This window comes from Pagrus major, chromosome 20, assembly GCF_040436345.1.
Source record: "Pagrus major chromosome 20, Pma_NU_1.0".
In the NCBI taxonomy this organism is placed as follows: Eukaryota; Metazoa; Chordata; class Actinopteri; order Spariformes; family Sparidae; genus Pagrus; species Pagrus major.
The window spans coordinates 12,417,006-12,433,933 of NC_133234.1; the positions used below are offsets into that span (position 1 = coordinate 12,417,006).

The window sequence follows — 16,928 nt, forward strand, 5'->3', positions numbered from 1 at the left end:
TTCAAGGTTGTACAACGATGTGTTACATGACCTAACCAAGGTTCGTTTTGTAAGGAAACCTTCGGTTTTCTTTTACCCAACGTCGTGCGTCCTAAGATGACCAGTTGTCCAAGATGTCTACAACAGCAGGACGAGTTTTCACCGGTCTGACACGGTCTGCTCTCAGTCGAGGGATATTTAATCATCACGGCACTTCGACCGTGAGGTGAGTGACTGAATCTGTGGTAGGCTAACAGAAACCATGTTGACTGTCATGGTGGGGTTACTCAATGACATGGTTTTTACTGTAATACATGTTACACTCAGGGCTTTCACCTACATATTTTTGACGGCTTGTATGAAATTTAAGCTGTGTTGTCGCTGTGAATATGTGTATCATTGTTACATACTTTAAACGGCTGTAGCCTGTGAGCAAAAATGGAGCATCTGGAGCAGTTAGTCACGTTTTGCTAGCTGTCAGCTGAAATATCCGACCTGATGGATACAAGTAAGGTCACAAATTTTGATATTCAGTTATGTTAAGTTTTGTCCACAGAACAACATCAGATTATCAAAGTTATAAGAGGAATTCAGTGCAGCAGGACCTGGTGTCATCAGATGACACATTTTGGAGTTGGTCTTCAGTCAGTGACCTAGTGACTGTGTGTACACGAGATAAATGACATCATGATGTTGAACTGCTTCCAAGGCTTAAAGTTATGAATAAAATCATGTAAAATAATTACTGTATAATTCAGTGTCAATGGAGCTGCTCCAGATGGCATCATCACTGTATCCTGTCTACATCTCGATCAACAATAAGGGACACCAACTAAATTTTGGCGATCCGTTGAAGAAATTATTCAGCCTGGTGGCAATATTGATGGTTGAGAGTCAGAAAAAAATCTTAAAATAATATATGGTGTTATATGAGGTCACACAAGACTTTTTGATGCTTTGAATTTAAGAATTGTGATTGCATACAGGTCCCAAAGTGGTGACACTTTCTAATTCACCTCATCTTTGCCTTTTCTGTGCTGCATTTTCTTAGTAAGAAATGACCGATACATACACAAATGCCAGTATATCTGCCATTAGATAGTGATGGTCCATATGCAGGCCAGGCCAACTATCAGTCTACCTCTAGAAATTATTTCTGTTTAAAGGTTGATCTTGTACAACTCACCTTTTTGAATTCCATTGCACACTCAATGCAATTACTATTGAACCCACTGCCCAGGTCCAGTATCGGAGAAGTATTCAGCTTCTGTACTTATTTAAGTACTTAAGTAACTATACATGAATGTAAAAAGTACTTGGTATGCTACTTTATCACAGATTACATTGTCTGGTTATTGAATTGTGTTAGTAGCATTTCACTGTGGTAGTGTGTAACTTTAATTACTTTATATTTACGTAAACTGTTGGGCAGTTACATGTATGACAATATATAATTTAAAAAAAATGGTTTTAGGTTATGTAGGTTAATTCTAAGCATTTAAGTACATCACTTTGGAATTTGGAAAGTTACTTTTCATTTAGGCATTTTTAGCTGAAGAATTTTCATTCTTCTTTGTCAGCAGGCTGAACAGTGTGCGGTCCCTAGCTGTGAGCTTACAGAGGACAGCTAAGTCTACAGATGACGACGAAAAGGTGAAATATGAGCCCATCAAGTTCTCCACCAGTAAAGCCAGTCACAAAACCTGGAGGGTTGAAAGGTCCATGGGGAGCCAGTATCAGAAGCCCTGGTGGAAGGTCCTCCCTGTCAGCGTGTTTGGAATCAGCTTCCTCCTGTGGTGTGCCCTGAGAAGAGAGTCGGACATTGATGCAACGCTGGAGACGCATCTGTATGAGCGTTTACCAGGCTTGCTTCCAGATGAAGAGGAGAAAGATAATTCAAGTTAACAAATGTGGGACTTTGGATGTAAATATTTCAGGCTGTATTTATTGTGAAATGTGTCTGTAGTAATTTTGGCTATGGCACCAACTCATTGCTCTCACATCGCTGAAGGTGTAGTAGTGAAGCCGTCCAGAGCTACAGAAATACATGATTATTTTTTTCAGCAAAGAATGAATTATAGATTTTTTTTCTGACCATGCTTTTGCCTCAAGTTTTAGTTGAGTTTTTCTCCATAACATGTGGATTAAAATGCCTTGATTTGAAGCACTGTACCTGGGTTTAGTCTCTATTTTTTATTGTTTGTTTTTTAATTCCATAGTACTTTATATTTAGGGTTTTCAAAAACAGTCATCTAGCAGCATATTACCATCCTCAGGCATCTGACCACATGTAATTTCAAATAAGGCGCCTCCAGATTTTATATAATCAAGTTAACAAGTCGTGGAGAGTTCCAGTGGATGAAAAGAAGATTTAGCGTTGCCATAGTGATGCCAGTTATCTCCACTTGCATCACCAACCGGGGTTACAGAGTTCAAACATATGGCATTTACAGCAGAGGAGGCAACTATAATGGAGGTGCCATTTTAATTATGGTTAGTATAGGATCCAGTGCCTGGAGGTTGTTAGCTCATGATTAAGGACATATGCTGTTTAAGTCAGTCTGAGGTCGTAATTTTCCATTTTAAATAACTACCAACATCCAAGTGTTGCAGATCCAAAACACCCAATTTTTGGCTGACTGCCAAAAAATTGTCTCTTCGCATCCACATTACTGAGCCCTCAGCAGTTCACTCATTTAAAATAAAATGGGGAAAACTTAATTCTCCACCTGGATGCTGCCATTGTTGGATATCAGAATACATCTCATTAAGTTGGGAGAAATTTGACTTCAATGGCCTTTCATTGTATTTTCACAACAGAAATCTTGAACATTTGATGAAATCTCAGCATCTGCTGCTTTAAGTATAACCACTATAAAAGTTATGAAACTACTGGTGGTGTACTTTATACACAATCTTGTCATTTATCCAGAGCACCTGTAAGCAGGTATCAATGGAGTAAAAATGAAAAAACAATTCAGGCCAAGAATTTGAGGTAGCGGAAAGTTTATTTACAGCACAACAAGAAATCCTATGACATGCACACACAGGATTAAAAAGGTACAGATTCTAAAATAGAGTTGAACCTGAGAAAGGCAGTGGAATATTTTGTTTTTCAGCATTTACAGATATGAAGCTCTATTCTACAATGAATAGGACAGTTGGAGAAAGTAAAAGAGTGAAATGACAAATGGGAGTACAAAAACAAAATCATGCCTGATACTACAAATGACAAATTAGGTGACACACATGCTGGTAATAGTTCAAGATTTACAAAACAAACCCCAGTCAGTCCCAACCACCCCCCCACTAAAAAGATAAAAACCAAAATTGTTTATGCACGCTCTCCTCTAATTCGCCTTGCCAGCTGAATGTCCTTGGGCATGATGGTGACCCTCTTTGCGTGAATAGCGCACAGGTTGGTGTCCTCAAACAGTCCAACCAGGTATGCCTCGCTGGCTTCCTACATGGGGAGAAGAAAGTCAAAGTTAGCACAAATGAGTTGAAAAACAAAACTAAAAACTTCAGGCATAAACAAAGTACCCAAATATACTTAAATAAAGTTCTATACCTGCAGAGCGCCAATAGCTGCACTCTGGAAACGCAGATCTGTCTTGAAATCCTGGGCGATTTCCCTGACAAGGCGCTGGAAAGGTAGCTTCCTGATGAGCAGCTCAGTGGATTTCTGGTACCGACGGATCTCACGCAGAGCAACAGTACCAGGCCTGACAGAAAAGGAAATTGAGGGTTACTTTAATACTGTGAACGACAAATGTTCAAGGTCTGTTGAATCAAACGTGAATAAAAATGCACAATAGGCATGTACAACCCATTGAAACACTGAAAAAACTACTAGTCTGCAAGAAAAAAAGAAAAAAAAGGTATGTTTTGTTTCTCTCAGCCTTGCTGCACTAACATAAAAACCTGATCACTAAGAAGCATGTGTACCTGTATCTGTGGGGCTTCTTCACGCCACCGGTGGAGGGCGCGCTTTTCCTGGCAGCTTTGGTGGCCAGCTGCTTCCTAGGCGCCTTTCCTCCGGTGGATTTACGAGCGGTCTGCTTGGTACGAGCCATTCTTTACCTGCGAGTCTGAAAAACAAAAAGATGAGACAAAAATTAAATAAAACGTTCACTTCAATCATCGTCCTCGGTATAATCATCTTAACAGGCGCGAATGACCCCTTTAGTGGAGTACACAGCGAAGAGGCTTTAACGTCACCATCTCAGCTATGACCCGCCTTCTCAGTGAAAAGGAAATAAACACAATCCGCTGGTATGTTGTCCACAAATAACGTTTCTATGTACAGACACAAAACACACCTTATATTGGCGGCAACTACTCATTTGTTAGTGGGACGCTTCTTTAGAGTCAGGTAAGGGGCACCGTCTGTCGACACACCGACGGGTTTAATCTAATAAACAAGCCTGCCCGAAAGCCCCGCCACCATTAAGCTACAAGGGACACACACGTTTCTAAGCTGTCGTTAGCGAGCAAATTTAAAGCTAGCATGGGACGGTTGCAAAATGGCGCCAGCTAGCCACCACAGTGGTTTACATCAACACCAGACATCGCTACCGAGTAAGTCAATTTGAAACATAAAGGATAAGTGACTTAAAGCTTGAAAACACGTTTAATCGTAATATGCTTAGTTTAGTGGTGAGAAAAGTGTACGGTGGACCTTAAATGTCGCTAACAGTTAGCCAACTGGCTATAGCGCGCGCCGTTTTGTTGTCAATTAGCTGTCGGTTTACATGAGTCCAAACGTATTTTAACGTGTATTCACGACCTTGAAATCAAAATAGTTTATGACTATTAACACCAAAAGAAGAGTAAATACAATACAAACAGTAACCACTCTCACGTTACCTTTTGTGTTTATTTTCCGGGAAGACTGTCTCTCCGTCCTGCGTGTCGGTTGACTGGTAACCGGGGGGAGTAGGAGGTTGTATTTATAGTCTAAGAGGAGCGTCACTCGAAGTCCCGCCCCTGAGCCGCTAGGATTGGTTCAGACTCAAGTCCCTGACGGAATGTGATTAGTGGAGGAGAAAGGCAGGATCACTGCCTCTGGATTTGAAAGAGAAGAAGTCTCTATTTTTATCGAGATATCGACGTGTTTTTGCACTCATTCATGAATCTGGAATGCTTCCTCTTAGTTCGAACAGTTTTGGCATTCATTTTTTTTGGTTGTATATCCGGAAGATGTATCAAATGATCTATTTAAAATACGATGCTCACCGATCAAATCCCTCTCTTTTCATTACATGGAGCGAAAGGGAACAAAGCTTCCCCACTGAACAATGGATATGCTACGTTATGTCTAGAAATAAGGCGTTATCTTAACCTTCACCAAAACTTGGTCAGGTGATAATGGAAAGTAAATGGGTTATGGCCTATATCCAAAATAAGGGATATTTTCTTTGGGATTCAGATGTAATCATGCTTCCTCAGTCTGTAGCACAAATCAGTTGTTTAACTATCCATAACATTTTATTTGGCTATAATAACAAAGAGCATTTAAAAAAATAAAGCATTGCTCCTTTTGTAATACAATGTGTGTACCTAACACAGCATGTGCATCTCTGTACTTCCAAAAATGGATGCAAAACAGTCCTGATTGTTTGAAGACCTGAGTTAGTCAAGCTTCTATTGACACAGCCTGGCTGGATCATTCTGGTTATATCTGACATTGATTTTGAGAAAGCAATGGAGGCACCCATTGCTTTCTTAGCTCAACATCTGCTCAGGAAGCTATGCAGGTCAAGCATCAGGCAACAGGCCCAGAGCATGAACAGGCTGATCTTTTGTGTCAGTGTTAAAAGAGGAGGGTTCAACTACACAGAGAGGGCAGAACACCCAGCCACCTACATCCTGCAGACAAAAACAGCTTGTTTCACTGTTTATGACTTTTCCTGTTACAAATCAGCTCTATTAGCATACAGTGATTACTGTTTTGATGACTTGCAACTTGACTTGACAGAAAATAAATGACTTGAGACTCGACTTGAACTTTTCTGGTGATTGCAGCTTTTATTTATCATCTACTTTTTTCCTGCTCAGACCTTTTTCTGTTTTATATTTTCTTGCAAAGTTTCTTTTTCATTTCATGTTTTTGTTTGTCTGAATGTATCCATTCTCTTGCACCTCACTTTTTACTTTTGATAGTTGTTTGAGTGTGTTTGTTTCAGACTGTACATTTGTATTTTCTTCAGCTATAAATTAAGCCTAATTTTTTTTTACTTTAAAGGGGAATATGTAGTTTTGGGGAAGACAATTGAATCAGAAGCGAAATCTCTTAATGGACTGTTTTTTATGCCTTAACAAACAAACAACAACAAACTGACCTTAAAGGGCAACACAGTTTCATATTGTTTTACTTTGTTAATATTTGGCAGACCCTGCCACCTTTCTAGCTTCAAACAGTATTGTGAGGACCATATTTTCCTTGTATGATTACCTCATTACTATTGTAAATATTGAGTTTGAATTTCCTCTCTGAAACTACATAGTGCCCCTTTAATTGCAAGTTAATCCTTTTACTTTACTTTACTTTATCCCCTCTTTTTCCAATTTTCCTTCTCATCCTTTCTTTGTTTATTTTTCATATATGGAGAAATATCTATGTATTTTTTTTTAAAGCTTTCTATAATAAAAAACGTTTTAGTTTTATATATATATTTATAGTCGTATTCTAGTCAATCCGCACACTCAACCAATTGGGTCACGAAGCCACCACCAAGCGGAACGGTACGCGTTGGGGAAATATTGCCAGACGGACCTATTATCAAGTGACAACGGTGGTAAGTTTCTGAATACAACACGACTTCGTGGAAACCGTGAAGAAAATATCAGTATTGTTAGAAAAATGTTGGCTAAAAGCTGTTCCAGTGAGTGTGTGTGTAGCCCGGAAGCGTCGACTTAAGTAGTTCAGGCGCCTTTCAGCTGAAAACCTGCAACAGTGGAAGGACCAGCATGACCGAGCAGAGGCTGCTGTCTATAGGTACATTATCACTGAATTATAACCTAAATATGTCTCCGAGCAGGGCATTCACTAGAGTGGTTTGTTATTGGACGCATTAAGGGGAAAAAATATATATATATTTTTTAAGTTGGAGTGGGAAATTAGCCTCCTTCACCATCTATGTAAACCAAAATAAACTTGACTCTGTAGTGGGCTTAAAGGATAAGTTCACCCAAAAATAGGGGTGAGCAGATGACTGAAAGTTCATTTTAGAGTGAACTTATTCTTTAAATATTTTCTAATTGATGTCAAGTTATGTTATATATGTATCTGTATTCATTTAAATGTATGAATGCAATGTAAAGCCGTAAGTGAGTTACCCTAATTTTCATGCGGTTGTTAATTCAACAGATATTGAACCCAGGTCAACCAGCTCCAGAGCTGAGAAGCCCCTCTGGACTCGCAGTGACAACGCCTTCAGATTTAACTTCCTCCCTGATAACTCTCCGGCACCTCAGGAGGAAACAGCTCCATCATCCGACAAGACTGAGCCAGCAGCGAGCCGGATATCCTTCACAGGACAGGGCTCTGATTTTGCCTTTAACTTTCAACTTCCTCCTGTTTCACCTGTAGAAGACATGGAGACAACAGAGACTGCTCCAGCCGGCCAACAAGGTGTCCAAGAGGAAAAACCTTCCCCGCCGCAGGAGGTTAACTCTCCGCCTGAGCCGTCAGCTCAGTCGAAAGCCAAAAAGAAGAAGAAATCTGGAAAGAAAAAAGGGTCTGAGGGCAACGAGTCACAGCAGAAGCCAAGTTCAGCTGAGGGCAATCAAGGAGGCGAGGAAACTGAGCTGGTTGGTTAAATTTGTATTTTAAAGTAATCATGATGTCTCCCAGTTCATTATGCTGATTTGAAGTCTGCATGTCTTTCAGAGTGCAGAAGAGCAGCTGAACAGACAGCTGGACTGGTGCATCGAGCAGCTGGAATCAGGACTGAAGACCCAGAAGGCTACACCGAAACAGAGTATGACTTTTACCTTGGACATCTGTTTACACTGGAAACTAAAATGATTCTTGACTCAGCTTTTCAGAAGTTTAGAGCCATAAATATAGGCTTGAATTCAAAATGCATGAATATTGTCTCCCCGCAGAGGAGGAAGCCTCCCGTGCCCTGAAGACTCTACGAAGCTCCAAAGCTCCTCTGGCCAAGAAGAGGCAGGTGATGAGAGCCATGACCGGAGATTACAGGAAAAAAATGGAAGAAGAGAAGAGCAAGCAGTACAAACTCATTCAGAGTGGTGAGCGTATTGAAGCAGTAGAGCTATCGGAATTTATAGGTGTGGTCAAAGTCCAGTTAATTGACAGATTTCTCCAATCCCAACAGAAATTGCATCAGCTAAGGTCAAAGAAGTGTCAGATTCTCCAAAGAAGTGTGTTTTCCACCGGAGAGCTGAAGCCCAGAAAGCAGCCACTGAGAAGAACCTGCAACAAGCTGAAACCCAGGACACAGACCCGCAGACATCACAGACTCAGGAGACGTCAGCTTTTGTCTTTACCCCATCAAAGGAGGGGTTTCGCTTCAACTTTCTCTGATTTGTACCCCAAAGACACATTTCACTGTACATTATGTTATCTGCCTGGATAATCTGGTCTGAGCTGTGTGCTGGATATTATTTGTGATGGAAACAATAGAAATTGCATGAAACAAGCAGCTGCATTGGAGGTGATATTCAAAATGTTAAAATCTTTAATTTGTGACTGTTCCACATTTCTAAATAAAGATTTTTGTATTTTTGTTTGCATTGTATTTTTTAAATGAAAGCAGAAATTGAAAACACAGTAGTTCAGTAAGTAAAAACATTCTGGATTAAAGGTTGCGTGGGAATTGTTTCTGTTAATTATGACCTGCTTCACATTCATTATGCTTTTAGGAGATGTCAATTTATCATAGCATTGCCTTACATGAGTGCTTCCCATCTTTTTGGCTTGAAGGCCTCCACAATGAAGTTACAGCTACCAGTGACCCTTCTTTACAGCTATTAATGTGGACTTGTGAGCAGTCCAACTAATTTGTGATTTGTTTATTCTCAGAATTAAAGGATTGTTGGAGGCATTAAGAGGTGAAAGCACCAAGTTTGTTCATTTTCAGGGTAATGCAAGCGATTAAAAACAGCACTGACCAGGTAATATATGCGGTTGGAAAAAATAAGGTGTCTTGCAAACAGGAAAGGGCGGGGCATGGTTCAACACGAGCACAATTGAGTGTGACACACAAAACAAAAAAGTTTCAGCCGCTGAGAAAAAGTAACGCTAACGTGACCCGTTGACTGTAAGTTTTATAACTCTTGACACTCGGCTGCATTGTGAAATATTGGTTTGTCTAGGTGGCCATTTGTTAGTTTAATTAATTCATGTTATAGTTTATTTGGTGGGTGTGTGTTGAGGAAAAGGCTGACGTTATCTCGCCAAGCTAACGTTCAGCTAGCTAAAAAATCTGAGTTACGAGTTATAGTTTGTAAAGATATAAATAACAACGAGTCTTAAAGTAATAGTAAGTCTGTGGTTAGTAGTACGCGGCGTTATTTGTATGTTTATAAAAAGCTAAACCCTAAAACTTTTAACAACTCTCACTGTCTGATATTTAGGTAACGTGCCTTTAAGGTGTTAATCCAGGTTTTTTATAGTCTTTAACATTTCATCTTAACTCTGGTGCTCAGTCTCGGGGCTGTCTCTGTTTTCAGGTGTGTGGAGGGGCGAGTGAAGAGGTAGAAAAATGTCTGAGCTGAGCGACGAAGCCAGTGAATCAGACCAGCTGGGTGCCAGCCTCTCCCTGTGGCTGGGTCACACCCCGGTGCGACCCGAGGAGCTGAATGTCCCCCTGGACCTCCACACCGCCTGCTCCATCGGACAGTACGACGTGGTGACGGAGTGCATCAAAAAGTGGGTGCCCTAATAATAATAATAATAATAATAATAATAATGCCACCAGACGTGTTCAGCCTTTTTCATCCATTTCACGATGTCTGTGTGTCCTTGCAGACGTGAGGTGGACCTGGATGGCAAGAACGTTGGAGGATGGACCCCACTCATGTATGCATCTTACATCGGCCACGACAACATTGCAAATCTCCTGCTGGAGGCCGGTGTGAATGTAAATGCTACCACTGCCAAAGGATTATCCCCCCTGATGCTGGCAGCAAGCTGTGGGAATGAAAGTATCGCATACTTCCTGCTACAGGTACAAAACAGCTCTGTCAGATGGGACCAGTCCTCGCCATGCTGTGTTGGTGTGTTGAGAAATCTAAGCAGTTGAGCAAAAGGATGGAAGTTTCTCTCTTCATGTGGTGTACTTTGTTACCAGAGTATGACAGGATTTTTATTTTTCTTACTCCCAAAGCAAGGTGCTGAGTTGGAGCAGAAGGACTCTCAAGGCTGGACTGCTCTGTTCCACTGCACCAGCACAGGCCACCAGCAGATGGTCAAGTTCCTGCTGGATAATAACGCTGATGCCAATGTCAAGTGAGTGTCTTCATTCATCCCCAAACTGCTGCAATGCTCCACTCAGACAGGGTTTTTTTTATTATGTTTCCTTCTCCCACAGGGAGCCTGGGTCTGGTTTCACCCCCCTGATGGAGGCTGCTGCTTCTGGACATGAGATCATTGTTCAGAACCTGCTCGACCATGTGAGTAGGATAATCTCATAGATAGAGCTCTCTACTACTCAAAGACAGAGCCACAGCACGCTACAGTAGGCTGTGTGAATATGTTACACAGAGAAGAGGCTCATTGTCCTGCTCGCCTTATGATCGTCACATCTGTTCTAATCATTCACAGAAAGTTAAAGTAGATGATCGCAACGCTAAAGGAGAGACTGCCCGTGCCCTCGCCATGTTGTACGGATATACAAAGATTGTCAGCCTCATTGACTCACGTTCTCCGAGGATAAAACCCGGTACTTATTGAAACAGCTTAATTTCTCGTTGTTTATTTTTCTTTTCTTCTCTGATTGCTTTTATTTTGTATGTGTTCGTTCCCCCTCGTCAGGACACTTTGAGGACCTGAGCTCCTCAGAGGACTCAGACAGCGCGCCGCCGAGGATAAGGCCGAGTCGAAATCGAGCTAAAGGCGTTAGCATCCATGATGGGCCCCAGGCCATCGCCAAGTTCCGAGTAGGAGGCACCAGCAAACTGTGTGGTAGTGTCACATGAGACATCCAGTCAACCTGTATTCATAATGGTCACAAGTCAAGATTGTAGTGGTTCAAGTTGTTATATAAATATCACACAACAAAAGGAATCGGTTAGCAGTAATGCGGCCCCCTATAGTTTTGGAGCTACTTTCACATTCTGGCAATTTTAATTTAAAAAAAAAAACTACACCTTTAAATTTTTTGGTTTGTCAATACTGCTTTCCTCGTCACAGAGCCTCCTGCAGCGCCACCTGGCTACATGACGTTTCGTGATATTGGTGAACAGAGTGAGCGCCTCTGCTACCGCGACGTGACCTCACCCATCAACGAGCTGGACGGCCAGAGCAACAGCAGCAGAGGTGAGAGGCAAACGATTACCGGAGTTTTACGACATCTGGATTACATAATATAAATAGGCACACGTGTTTGGAAGGAATACTCTGCACTTGGCATGATCACTGATAAGACAAGTAAGCTTCTTTGACATCTGCTCAAGCAATTCATTTTATACGACACCACGCCACAGATGACAGTCCATTCTTTGACAACGACATGCCCACCATGAGGAGCAGCAGCAGCAGCAGCGAAGGCCTGCCTCAAGTGGTTGGGCTCAACTGGGAAGGCTCCGTGGAGAGTAACGAGGTGAACACGACAGATCATGAATCCATTTGTTTGGAAGTCAAACACCAGATATGATTTAGATGTCAGCGTGACACAGTTTATCTTTCTCCTGCAGGACTCTGACCAGTGTAAAAAGAGCAGCTCTCGCAGAGTCATTAAGGGCCACCACTCAAAAGGAAAGGGTCGCCATGGAAGCAACGATGTAGCTCACTCCAGTGGTACAGTGAATTGTGTGATGCGGTCACATGATGGTCTTCCACCCTCCTACACTGGTCCAAAGGCATGTCTACATTTTCTTTGGCGTATCAGTAATATGATCTAACTGTGTGTATGTGTGGCTCAGCCCTAAAATCTTATATTCCTGTAGGATCTGGGAGAGTTCTTGGAACAAATCGGCTTCTCTAAGTATCTCCCCTTGCTTGAGGAGCAAGACATTGACCTCCGGATATTTCTCACCCTGACCGAAAATGATCTCAAAGAAATCGGGATCACGTAAGAGGCTTCAGACTTCTGTTTCACATTTACCCCAGCACATGTGCTGTTGTTTCCTCATGGTATGAAATGTTGAATCCTTTCTTGCTCTCCAGATTGTTTGGACCCAAACGTAAGATGACCTCGGCTATTGCGAGGTGGCACAGCAGTGCTCGACCCCCTGGCGACGCCCTGGAACAGGCTTATGCTGACCAGCTCGAGGCTGAGATGCAGGAGATGGCCATTCAGCTACACAAGGTAACCACAGAGGAAGAGCTCACCGTCATGAAAATGTGACTTTTCTTGAGCAAAATTAAAACTTTTACCCGCATTCATCCAACTCTTTCCCTACGCAGCGCTGTGAGGAGGTTGCGAGCCTGCAGAGCCAGGTGTCTCAGGAGAAGGAGCTGCGCACCGTAATGGAGGGATGTCTCATGGAGGACAAGATGGCGTGGAGGAGGGTCCATGAGGAGCTGGTGGACACCCACCGACTGGCTCAGGACATGAGCGCCACAGCGGCACAGTCCAGGGCCTGCCGCGCTGAACTGCTCTCCTGTTTAACTACTGCTGAGAACAGCAGCTCTTATACAGGCACGGAAGATAAAACAGAAGGTGACAGTGGTGTTAAAGGTGAGTGGAGGTGTCCTGTGCGGATATCACCTTTTGCAGATTGTGATTAATAAAGATTGTCTTACTTTTTCTTGCAGCTGTGGAGGGTCTGAAACGCTCCAGTGTTGTAGAGCTACTAAAAAAGCTGGATTCTCATGAAGAAGAATCGGGTAAGATGGTGAAACACACAGTGATTAAAGTTTTTTTGTGTCGTCAGTGGAGTCTAACGCTGTCTGGTTGTTTCATCACCACAGCGGCGAATCTGCAAACCGTGCTGCAGAGTCTGAGGCGACTCAGTGCCCCTGAAAAAGTCTCAGATAGCTGGGAGCGGCCTTAATCCTTACAGGTGAGCACTTACACAAACTCACGTCGGAGGGACTGTTCTGGAAGGGCTCCACATCTGGTAAAACAAGAGAAAATAACTTTTGTTTCTTGTGTTTGAAGAGGTTTTTGCCAACATTTGGACGGAGGGTGATCTAACCACCCTGAACAATCTCACTGAAATGGGAGAAAGCCGAAGACGTGGCTGACCCTGACCACAGTGGCTCCGGGAGCAAAGCAGCCGACCTGCTGCCGATCGACCAGAGCTCGCCAGATGTGGACAAGGCCCCGGGTGACGGCAGCTACTGCAGGGAAATGACAAACAGGCAGGAAGGGTACCTGGCCCTCACACGCTTGTGCTGGTGTTTACTGGACTCCTGTAGTTGCACAGAGAGGAGGAGGGACTGATGGTGGATCAGAGGCTGTGATACTGTGAAATGTTTCTTAAAACTGTACTCTCTTCCAATATGAAATGTGGTTTAAATTATGTTTTCATCCACTAGTTGAAGAGGTACATTTCATAAAAGTAGTTGAAGTTTAAATAAGTAGTTTAAAGAAGTTCTGCTTTATTTGAATGAAATTATTCGTATGCTGTTTGAAAATAATGTCCTGCTGAATGCATTTAGAGCTTAACACGAAGAGATGTGTGAACCTGTCAGTTAATCATTTACAGCAACACGTTATGTTACAGTAGGGAAGGTCTTTTCAACCCATTTGACTGTAATGCTGTGGACATTTTATATGTAGATGCAGAGCAATAAAATAGCAATAAAATGTGAGATTTATCGCATTATTAGCTTTTTTAAAGCACAAATACAAGTGTTGTATTCGGCCCTGAATTAAAACCTTGTCAAATAGCATAAAAATTTAGTTTATAAAGGTGGAAGGAGCTGTTTCAGTAGTGCTGCAAAATAAACAAAATAACTAGATTTCAATATGTTGTAGTGTGTCTTCATATCCAAGAGGCGATCGTGGACCATTTTCTGAGACTATATTTTGGAACAGGGCATCCTGTTAAATTTTGCAAATTTATTTTTTAGACTTTCTTTTCTTTAGACTTTGTGCCAATTTGCGGTGCTGAGATTAATTCAGAATACATCACGGAGAAAAATTTAAAAAGAAATTACAGTCCCTGACAAAAGTCTTGTCACTTATCCATTTTGTAGAAACAACAGCTTAGAACCTGACTTTTAATTAATCAATTGGTTTTAGAAATGGCTCATATAAAAGCTAACACTCTCCCAAATTATGTTTAATGTACTAAAATAAATTTGCTTCACTGAAGAAGGATTGATCATTTAATGAACACAGAAAGGTCAGATTTTGCAAAGACAAAAGTCTTGTCACCTTGTCATATGATGCACCCAATCCTAGATCACAGCCTCACCTGTGATCAATAATTGATCAATCAATTAGTGGGTGTGTATAAAAAGAACCTAAGCACACCGGACCTGCAACTTGACCTCTGACAACATGCCTAAGATTCACCCTGAGACCAAAGTGTTAATTATCAAGAGGCTGAAGACCAGATCCACTGCTGAGGTGGCTGACACCTTCAATGTGTCTCAGCGTCAAGTACAAAGGATAAGAAAAAGATTTGAAGAGACTGGAAATGTTTTTGACAAGCCCAGGTCCGGCAGACCCCGCAAGACAACTGCTCGGGAGGACCGTTTGTTGGCTCGAAAATCCAAGGCCAGCCCCTTTTCCACTGCTGCAGAGCTCCACCAGGCCTGGTCACCTCAAGTCCCCGTGTCAACCAGGACAGTGAGTAGAATTCTGTCTCGAAATGGCCTCCATGGTCGAATTAGTGCCCAGAAACCAGCACTAAACAAAAGGCAATTAAAAAAACGTGTGGCATTTGCCAAGGCCCACAGCCTGCTAAAAGGATGGACGCTGGAAAAGTGGCAGAAGGTGGATTTCTCCGATGAATCTTCGGTTACATCACAGCCGGCGCAAATATTGCAGGAGACCTACTGGAGCCCGCATGGATCCGAGATTCACCCAGAAAACAGTTAAGTTTGGTGGCGGAAAAATCATGGTCTGGGGTTACATCCAGTATGGGGGTGTGCGAGAGATTTGCAGGGTGGAAGGCAATATCAATAGCCTAAAATATCAACAAGTATTAGCTACCTCTTACATTCCCAACCATAAAAGGGGTCAAGTTTTGCAGCAGGATGGTGCTCCATCGCATACTTCCATCTCTACATCAAAGTTCCTCAAGGCAAAGACGATCAAGGTGCTCCAGGACTGGCCAGCCCAGTCACCAGACATGAACATCATTGAGCATGTCTGGGGTAGAATGAAAGAGGAAGCATGGAAGACAAAACCAAAGAATCTTGATGAACTCTGGGAGGCATGTAAGACTGCTTTCTTTGCTATTCCTGATGACTTCATCAATAAATTGTATGATTCATTGCCGAACCGCATGGATGCAGTCCTTCAAGCTCATGGAAGTCATACAAGATATTAAATATGGATCTCACAGTATCACTACTTAATTTACTGATGTTATGCAACATGTTTTTGTATTTGAAGTCAATTATTTGTTCAATTTTCACATTACTCTATGTAGGCGACAAAACTTTTGTCTTGCCAAAATCTGACCTTTCTGTGTTCATTAAATGATCAATCCTTCTTCAGTGAAGCAAATTTATTTTTGTACATTAAACATAATTTGGGAGAGTTTTAGCTTTCATATGAGCCATTTCTAAAACCAATGGATTAATTAAAAGTCAGGTTCTACGCTGTTGTTTCTACAAAATGGATAAGTGACAAGACTTTTGTCAGGGACTGTACAATAAAACCTGAATTAATGGGATTTATGGCGCGTATTGGGCTCCGAGTTAGATTTAAGCAGGTGTGTGGAATATATTACTTTAGAGTGTGTCTCATTTAACAACACTGAATATTACCCGTCTTCACTCCGGGGCTTTTAATGTATAACTCTGAGGCTTGGGGTCAGGGATTCCCTTTCTCTAGATTGTTGGGAAAATCCACTATTGTGCTCGCGGCCCTGGCAGTAAATCAATGTGATGACAGTTGCTGCTCAGTGACAACCTTGGCATTGTATAGATGTTGGCTGAGATGTTGTCGCTTTGGCAGCTGATCCACATACAGCAACTTCAGGCCTGCAGGTTTTTAAACAATTGCAGACTTCACCCTCCTCGTACATCACCGTCACGATTGACAGGACAACTGGAGGTAGATTTGTTCATGGGAAAGATGGATGACTACTTGAGATGAGTACTGCACCACTGATATGTTAAAGGAGAAGATCACACAAAAATGAAAATTCAGTCATCATCTACTCAGCGCCCTCAACAAGTCTCCACCTCCTTCAGTTGTTTAGGAGAATGCTGCAACATGTTTACAAATAAACACAATCAGTGTCGAGAACTGAAACTGGACTGATAAAATAATCTCCAATTCTCTGTGATAACTTAGTCATGTCATGAATGTGAGCTGGTAAATCTGACAACTGGACTGTAAAATCCTTTAACCAGTTGCCAGACGGTACTGAGATGTAGAAATGTTTTCTTAAAGTAACAGATCTGTTCTGTTGAGTTTTATCTGTCTCAGTTGGCTCCTGCACATATCCGTTTATGTATCTCACCAGCAGCGAGCTATACAAACTACGATAAGCAAATAGCTGTTACTCTGAGCAGCGCACATTGTGTCTAGCTGCTGGACTGGAGGCTAGAGACGTTGGCGGGTTGCCAGTTGGGATTTCTGGGCCCATGAGAGTTAAGTGCGGCTGGGAAAAAGATGAATAAGTGG

The 16,928-nt window shown here is 42.1% G+C and overlaps 4 protein-coding genes across 6 annotated transcripts; 3 read left to right on the forward strand and 1 right to left on the reverse strand.

Moving 5' to 3' along the window:
* The first annotated feature begins 18 nt into the window (after positions 1 to 18).
* uqcc4 (ubiquinol-cytochrome c reductase complex assembly factor 4) lies at positions 19 to 2,151 on the forward strand. Of its 2 annotated transcripts, none has more exons than XM_073489808.1 (2): positions 19 to 205; positions 1,560 to 2,151. In XM_073489808.1, exons 1-2 carry the CDS (start codon positions 114 to 116, stop codon positions 1,882 to 1,884), a joined length of 417 nt encoding a protein of 138 aa, XP_073345909.1. In that variant the 5' UTR covers positions 19 to 113; the 3' UTR covers positions 1,885 to 2,151. The 2 variants fall into 2 exon arrangements, with proteins under 2 accessions (XP_073345909.1, XP_073345910.1); XM_073489809.1 differs by having other exon boundaries at positions 1,563 to 2,151.
* An 817-nt stretch (positions 2,152 to 2,968) lies between these two features.
* Positions 2,969 to 4,928, reverse strand: h3f3d (H3 histone, family 3D). Its single transcript, XM_073489501.1, has 4 exons — positions 4,849 to 4,928; positions 3,928 to 4,070; positions 3,551 to 3,704; positions 2,969 to 3,442 (listed from the first exon to the last, which is right to left on the reverse strand). Exons 2-4 carry the CDS (start codon positions 4,053 to 4,055, stop codon positions 3,314 to 3,316), a joined length of 411 nt encoding a protein of 136 aa, XP_073345602.1. The 5' UTR covers positions 4,056 to 4,070; positions 4,849 to 4,928; the 3' UTR covers positions 2,969 to 3,313.
* Positions 4,929 to 6,734: 1,806 nt separating this feature from the next.
* On the forward strand, positions 6,735 to 8,735 carry c20h8orf33 (chromosome 20 C8orf33 homolog). Its single transcript, XM_073489794.1, has 5 exons — positions 6,735 to 6,979; positions 7,352 to 7,794; positions 7,874 to 7,964; positions 8,092 to 8,238; positions 8,325 to 8,735. Exons 1-5 carry the CDS (start codon positions 6,952 to 6,954, stop codon positions 8,531 to 8,533), a joined length of 918 nt encoding a protein of 305 aa, XP_073345895.1. The 5' UTR covers positions 6,735 to 6,951; the 3' UTR covers positions 8,534 to 8,735.
* Positions 8,736 to 9,194: 459 nt separating this feature from the next.
* anks3 (ankyrin repeat and sterile alpha motif domain containing 3) lies at positions 9,195 to 13,930 on the forward strand. Of its 2 annotated transcripts, none has more exons than XM_073488941.1 (16): positions 9,195 to 9,269; positions 9,682 to 9,880; positions 9,980 to 10,178; positions 10,338 to 10,459; positions 10,542 to 10,623; positions 10,775 to 10,892; positions 10,985 to 11,134; positions 11,363 to 11,488; positions 11,656 to 11,771; positions 11,866 to 12,030; positions 12,118 to 12,242; positions 12,338 to 12,479; positions 12,578 to 12,851; positions 12,929 to 13,000; positions 13,085 to 13,176; positions 13,275 to 13,930. In XM_073488941.1, the coding sequence occupies exons 2-15, from the start codon at positions 9,714 to 9,716 to the stop codon at positions 13,165 to 13,167; spliced, it is 1,941 nt and encodes a 646-aa protein (XP_073345042.1). In that variant the 5' UTR covers positions 9,195 to 9,269; positions 9,682 to 9,713; the 3' UTR covers positions 13,168 to 13,176; positions 13,275 to 13,930. The 2 variants fall into 2 exon arrangements, with proteins under 2 accessions (XP_073345042.1, XP_073345043.1); XM_073488942.1 differs by having other exon boundaries at positions 9,251 to 9,269; positions 9,658 to 9,880; positions 13,275 to 13,361.
* Positions 13,931 to 16,928: the final 2,998 nt, after the last annotated feature.